Source organism: Mobula birostris, chromosome 4 (assembly GCF_030028105.1).
Source record: "Mobula birostris isolate sMobBir1 chromosome 4, sMobBir1.hap1, whole genome shotgun sequence".
Classification (NCBI taxonomy): Eukaryota; Metazoa; Chordata; class Chondrichthyes; order Myliobatiformes; family Myliobatidae; genus Mobula; species Mobula birostris.
The window spans coordinates 172,552,330-172,559,647 of record NC_092373.1 but is presented as its reverse complement, the minus strand read 5'-3'; the positions used below and the strand labels follow the sequence as shown (position 1 = coordinate 172,559,647).

Below are 7,318 nucleotides of genomic sequence, written 5' to 3'. Positions count from 1 at the left end.
AACTCTGGGGGAGGCATCACAATGTGGGAGTGGCATATCCATTCTACATCACTTTCCTGCCCAGCCAATGTATAAACGGGGAAGGCACTTTCTCTAAAGGGGCAAAGTGTCTTCCTGAAGAGATGCTTTAGTTAAAACACATATTAGTCATCTAAACCTGCAAGGGCCATGATTTTGAACATACATACAAGTAGGAAAAATGACGGGAGATGGCGAACAATGTCCCCTCTAAAGTGTGTGCGTGCGCACACACCTGCGCTCAAAATGTTCTCACCCTCTACCTTGATAGCATGTTAAGTATATTTCACAATCGTACACAATCACATTTTCTTTTCCGGTTTCTGATGCAGATGGTGTTGACAACATGGAATTCGTGATGATTTCTCTGTAGATTTTAGAATTGGCTAATTTATACTGTTCTTATAAAAGAAATGATTCAGTGCACGCATGTTGTTGTCACTGGGCAAAAAATTGCACAGGACAAGATTTTTGCACACACTGGTCATTACAAATTAGATGGAATATTTATTGCGAGATGGAAGGACTTAGTCTGAACACCATATAGATAACCTTAAGTGAAATTAACAATCATATATCATTCTTAAAGCAATACAGACAGTTGGGAATTCAAGATTTAATTTATTAATTCTAGGTACCATGATTTTACACCATCAACAGCCAACATCTGGTTACCTGGGAAGTACTGATGAAGCACACTACCTTTTTCTAATTTTTGTGGCTTTTAGAAGTATTAAGAATGGAGCAAGCTTCAACATCTGAATCGAAAGGAAAACCCAGGTTTAATTTCTGCATCCTGCAATGTCAGTAGCATTATATCACACTTTGTGATAGCTGTGCATTTTCCCCCTATAAACATTGTCACATTGTTACTTTACTACAACATGCAAGTTCTACCACATTGTTTCAGGCAACAAAGGACACCAAGTGAACATGGAATGACAAATAGCTACTTTTTTTTCTTTAAAAACCACAGCTTACGGCTGAAAGTACTTGGTCCCAGTTTATTTTTTTTTGTCAAGACTGGACCAATCTAATGCATGCACAAGGAGAAGCAAGGGTGCTGCAGGAGCAGTTCACAGCAGACAAAGGTGACCTAGTGACAAGACGCTGAAAAACAGGCAAATAAGGGAACAAATCTCAGCTTTCTATAACTAGTCTTTGCTCCGTCACTAATGCCTGTTGGGCTACAAGTTTATTCTCATGACGACGAAGCTTTGACACAATCTCTTTGAACGGCATATCTTGCGTCTCCTTTTTAAGTTGCTCTGAAAGAAAAACAAATATCCTGATTTACAGTCAATAATTATAAACTGGAAAAACTATGCACTTAAAGGAGTGACAAACAATCTACTGGAGGAACCCAGTGGGTCAAGCAGCATCTATGGCGGGGGAGGGAGAAAGAGGAATTGTTGATGTTTTGGGTCAAACCCCTACATCATGACTGCAAATTCAGAGGGGAGATAGGCAGTATATAAAGGAGTGACACAGGAAGCCATAGTAACATTAAATCTTCACAATAATTTTCATCTATTTTCTTCAGGCACATCACACAAGTATGTGTCAAAATTTATTGTAAGGCAAGTAAAAATGAGAAATCATCAACCAATATAAGAAAATGAACATTTCTAGATGTAGAAAATTTCAGAATAATCAAAAAACTCAATCTCAGTATCTTATATATTACAAATGATGAGGTTAGCAGGTAATGGATATTCAAAACTATAGCTCTTAGAAACACCATAAGGTGCACTAACTAGAAATGGGCAATAATCTTGTCTGTTTATCAAAATACACTTCTTGGAATAAGACCAGGTCTTGTTAAACAGTAAGTATCATTATCACTGCTATGACACATATGATTAACACATGGCAATTAAAAATACAGAAATTTTAAAAATACTGTTTAATTTTCTTGGATGGATCAACCCACTGTGTTAAACTTGTGCCCAATAACCTTGTAAACCAGTATCCAATGTCATGATTTACAAACAAATTAAGCAAACCCCAATACTAATTTTGTATTGTGTAAGATTATAAACTCTAAATAATGGGAGTTAATATTTAAATACTGCAAATATATCTCACCACATGGGAACTGAAAAAGTGTTGAATTCTAACAGATTTAATAAAGATCTTTGAAAACGTCACAGCAACCCTTTAATTTTAACTGAATATTGTAATTCTGCTGCATTATAGTATCAGACAGACCAATTCTTCCAAAACAATATCAACAAAATCTTTCCCCCTCCCCAACCTACTTTAATTACTTGAATGATTAATGCAATAAATATGTGGCTCCAGGCTTAATAAACTTCCAGATATACAAGTGTTATACATATTTGGCACTTCATTGACATTTGGCCAATCTAAAAATGGACTGTATAACAAGTGAATTATGGACTGCGTATAAAGCTGCCTAGACTGTTATTAGTTTCTACAGCTATTCGCATCAAGTACAAGAAATGTTAATGACCTATCTGGTACAGGCCCACTAATTATAATGACTGGATAACCAGCCGCTGCACAGTTCTGTAAGTGGACCCAGAAAAAGGCTGCCAATATTGTGAGCTGCAGACCACACATATAAAATAAAACTGAACCAAAATGATGAGAGGCAGAAATGGATTGTTCTGTTATAGACTGAAAGATGAGGTACACTAAAGCTGGAGAATCCAGTATTGAATCCTGCAGCTCCAGAGTGCCCTGATGAAGTGCTGCTCTTCAAGACTTCTGTTGGGTCTCATTATACAGGACTGAAGGTGTTGTATATGAATGCACACAGTATATAGAAGAAACTAGATGACCTGGTAGCGCAGTTAGAGATTGGCAGGACTGAAGTTGTGGGCATCACTGAGTTGTGGCTAAAAGATCAGAATTGGGAACTTAATATCCAATGATACTTCCTGTATCAAAAGTACAGGCAGGTAGGCAGAGGGGTTGGGACGTCTCTCTTGGTAAAAATTGAAATCAAATCCTTAGAAAGAGATGACATAGGACCAGAAGATGTTGAATCCTTAGGTAGATTTAACAAACTGAAAGAGTAAAAAGATCCTGACGGGAGTTATATACAGGCCCACAAACAGTAGCCAGGATGTGAGATACAAATTACAACCAGAGATAGAAAAGGTATATAAAAAGGGCAATGAAATGAGCCACAGTGGATTTCAATATGCAGATAGATGGGGAAAATCAGACTGGTGCTGGGTGCCAAGAGAGGGAATTTGTAGAATGCCTACAAAATGATAGCTTGTGGTTGAGTCCATTAAGAGAAAGGCAATTCTGGATTGGGTGTAGTGCAATGAACCAGATTTGATAAGGAAGCTTAAGGTAAAGGAACCCTTCAGAGAGGGTGATCATAATCTGACAGAATTCCCCCTGCAATTTGAGAGAGCAGCTAAAATCAGAGAAATCTGTATTCCAGTGGAGTAAAGGAAATTACAAAGGCACGAGAGAGGAGCTGGCCAAAGTTGATTGGAAGGGTCACTAGCAGGGATAACGGCAGAACAGCAACGGCTGGAGTTTCTGGGAGCAATTTGGAAGGCACATGAAAGATACATCCCAAAGATGAAGTATTCTAAAGGGAGGATGAGGTAACTGTGGCTGACAAGGGAAACCAGTGACAGCATAAAAGGAAAAGAGAAAGCATATCATTTAACAAAAAATTAGTAGGAAGTTAGAGGATTGGGAAGCTTTTAAAAATTAACTGAAGGAAAAACTAAAAAAAGAAATACAGGATGTGCCAGCATTGGAGAGGTTCATGAGAATAATTCTGGGAATGAAAAGGCTAACATATGAGGGGCTTTTGATGATTCTAGTCCTGTACTTGCTGGAGTTCAGAGGAATGAGGGGGATCTCACTGAAACCCAACAAATATTGAAGGCCTAGATAAGACTGGATGTAGAGAGGAGGTTTCCTGTTGTGTGTGAGTCTAGGATGAGGGCACAGCCTCAGAATAGAGAGATGTCCACTTAGAACAGAAATGGGAGGAATTTCATTAGCCAGAGGGTAATGAATCTGTGGAATTCACTGTCAAGTCATTGAGTATATTTAAAGCAGAGGTCGATAGATTCCTCATTAGTCAGACTGTGGGGTGAAACAAAAGAATGGGATTGAGAGGGATAATAAGTCAACCATGATGGAATGATGGAGCAGATTTGATGGGCCGAATAGCCTAATTCTTCTCCTATGTATCATGGTTTTGTATCAGAACAGGAGACTACTGACAAAAGATCAAGGGTGAATGGGACAGTGACTTAAGAGTGGCAGGCAACAGAAGGCTCAGGGCCTCTCCTGCAGGTTGAATGCAAAAGCTCCTGTGAAGTGGTCATCCAATCTGTGTTTGGTTTCACAATTCTCGTTTGAGCCTCTTAAATGAGAAACGCAAAGGTTAGAATGAGAGTTGTGCTGGAACCCATGAAATTTCACTGCTTACACCATCCTTCAACAAGACTTCAATGGGAAATGAAGCAGAAGTTGATGGGTGTGCATAATTACATTATTGGTGAGCCTGCTTGAAAGCCCTGAGTTCACATCAAAGAGCACAGAGAAGCTCTGTTGCCACCAATCTGATACTGAATTTTGCAGAGCTGTAGATGCATTGTACCAGTGATGTTATAGTTCGACTATGCATTTCACAGAAATTATGGATGGTCAATCAGTCACTTACCCGAACCCATTATGGTACAAATCATTATCATTGAGTTGTACTTGATTTCAGGAGCACTGATGTCATCAGAAAGCAGTTTATGTAAAATTTGCACAAGCTTAGCGTTCGCCAGATCCTGCTCAGCTATACCTATTAGGGAAATTAATAACACATGTTAAAACTGGGAATTAGAAACAAACTGTTTTTAAGCCATTAGCATTTTCATTACACACAAATCACTCTGCTGATTATGAAGATGCATAAGCACAATAAATCCTTTACGTAGTGTCTTGTCCATAACATGGTAATTCTAATCGTGCAAGTCTCTTTATAATGCAATGGAGAATCACCAGCTTTATGCTTGGCTTGAATCCAAAACCTTCTGATTCAAACGAGGCTACAATCTGTGGCTTGCACATCTGACCATGATATGAAAGCAAAAGAAGTGCAAGAATAACAGACAAGCTTTTTCATCTAATGGTAAATAAGAAAAATGGAGAATTGAAAGAAAATTTATAACATTCAAATTTACTTTAAGGAATAAAACAAATATCCAGGAAAAATGAGGACCAACCATTGCTCACACTAATAGTACATGATGAAAAAAGCCTAATAACATAACCAAAAATAAAAGCATGTCCTGACGAAGGGTCTCGGCCTGAAACGTCAACTGTACCTCTTCCTAGAGATGCTGCCTGGCCTGCTGCGTTCACCAGCAACTTTGATGTGTGTAGCATGACTGGAGTATTATTTTTATTTCAATAGTGGATGACAAGAAAAGAAAGGATTTCAAAACCTACTGAGCAAATGGTAAAAGCACAACAGAAAAAAAATAATGGGGAGCAAGGGCTTTGCAGGGACAGAAAGAAATTAGGAAAGCAAATACAGGATATCTGCCTTAGAGGTATGGTAATGAAGGCTTCCTCGACAGAATCGTGGGATATGGGGGTAGTCTTATGATGGGCCACAGTAGGCAAGACATACATAACATATTTAAAAGAATAAGATAGTCTTATTCAAACATTTGTTAAAGGGCAAATTATCTGAGAAATTTCTTCTTTTGAATGATTATCATTGTTAGAAATTCTTGATGCCACAATGTTCCTACTTTGGTAGTTCTATATTTTATTTGTAAATGCATTTTTTTTAGACTAAGGTGGAGGAAATTGCTACAGCATTTATACTAACAATATTATAGATCAGAATGCAACAGGATCATTGCTCACTACTATGAGCCATCACCTTGTAAAATGAGACAGCCATAGAGCTTGCTCTACCATTCCATAAGTTCATGGCAAATCTCATCATTGACTTTTCCTGCATAACTCCCAAAACCTGTTTTCTTCTGCAAGTTAAAGCTTTATACATCTTGGCCTCGAAGATGTACAAAAAAATCCATTCTCATGTATGCCCAGCCCATTCAGCTTTGCACTTAACAATGATCACCTCTCATTCTTCTAAACTGTAGAGTATATAAACCTAAATCCATGGAAATTGCTAATTGTTCAACCACAAACTGTTATCATTAGATAGCTGAGAGGTCCCAATTTTCATAATCAGCCTGAACTCTATAATTAAGTGATACCATCAAAGACGAACAGCAGATAGATTTTGCTTTAATACCTGTAGAAGATTAATTTCAGAAAGCAAAATTATGATGGCTATTGAAAATCCTTAGCAATATTGATTATCGGTAACCCAAGACCAACGAAATGAACCATAATTCTGCTAATGCAGCAGAGGCTAGTTAGCTCTGTATGAGGGAAAAATACATTTGAACATTGACCACAGTCACTGCACCATTTTTATTAATTAAAACTGATGCAGTAGCTTACCCTCATACTTTATTAAACAAATCTTGATTTCTTAATCTTGACAAAGACAAGACTAGAACACAAAATTGCTCATTAATGCTAATATCTAATAAGCCAATCTTGTGGCAGCAGCTCATCGCATAAAAGTATGCAGACTTGGTCAGGAGATTCAGTTGTTATTCACACCTGACATCAGAGTGGGGAAGAAATGTGAGATACAGCATGGAATAGGCCCTTCCCCCAATTTAACCCTAGCCTAATCATGGGACAATTTATAATGACCAATTAACTTACCAACAGGTAACTTTGGACTGTGGGAGGAAACCTGAGTACCCAGAAGAAATCCACACAGTCACGGGAAGAACATACAAACTCGTTACAGACAATGGTATGAATTGAACCCAGGTCACTGGTACTGTAAAGCATTGTGCTAACCACTACAATACTGCACTGTCCCTAACTATGGAACGATTATTGGTGCCAGACAGGTTGTTTTAAATATCTCAAGCCACTGATATGCTGGGATTTTCACGAACAGTCCAAAGTTTACAGAGAACAGTGCAGTCAACAAAAAAATCCAGTAGTGAGCAGCAAATATTTATTTATTGATTGATTGAGATACAGCATGGAATAGGCTCTTCCAGCCCTTCGAAGCGTGCTGTCCAGCAACCCCTGATTTAACCCTAGCCTAATCACAGAACAATTTACAATGACCAATTAACCTATCAAACGGTACACCTTTGGAGTGTGGGAGGAAACTGGAGTACCCAGAGGAAACTCACACAGTCACAGGGAGAACGCACAAACTCCTTACAGACAACAGCGGGAATTGAACCTG

The 7,318-nt window shown here is 38.3% G+C and overlaps 1 protein-coding gene across 2 annotated transcripts in view; it reads right to left on the bottom strand.

The window, feature by feature from the left end:
• Positions 1-604: 604 nt before the first annotated feature.
• The window catches only part of rap1gds1 (RAP1, GTP-GDP dissociation stimulator 1), a 90,852-nt gene continuing 84,138 nt past the window's right edge, over positions 605-7,318 (bottom strand). The window contains exons 13-14 of one of the 2 annotated variants that reach the window (XM_072256462.1): positions 4,688-4,816; positions 605-1,286 (exon numbers count right to left, since the gene is read on the bottom strand). In XM_072256462.1, coding sequence (XP_072112563.1) covers positions 1,159-1,286; positions 4,688-4,816 — 257 coding nt within the window. In that variant the 3' untranslated portion in view covers positions 605-1,158. The remainder of the gene's footprint in view (positions 1,287-4,687; positions 4,817-7,318) is intronic. The other variant, XM_072256461.1, reaches the window with a different exon arrangement.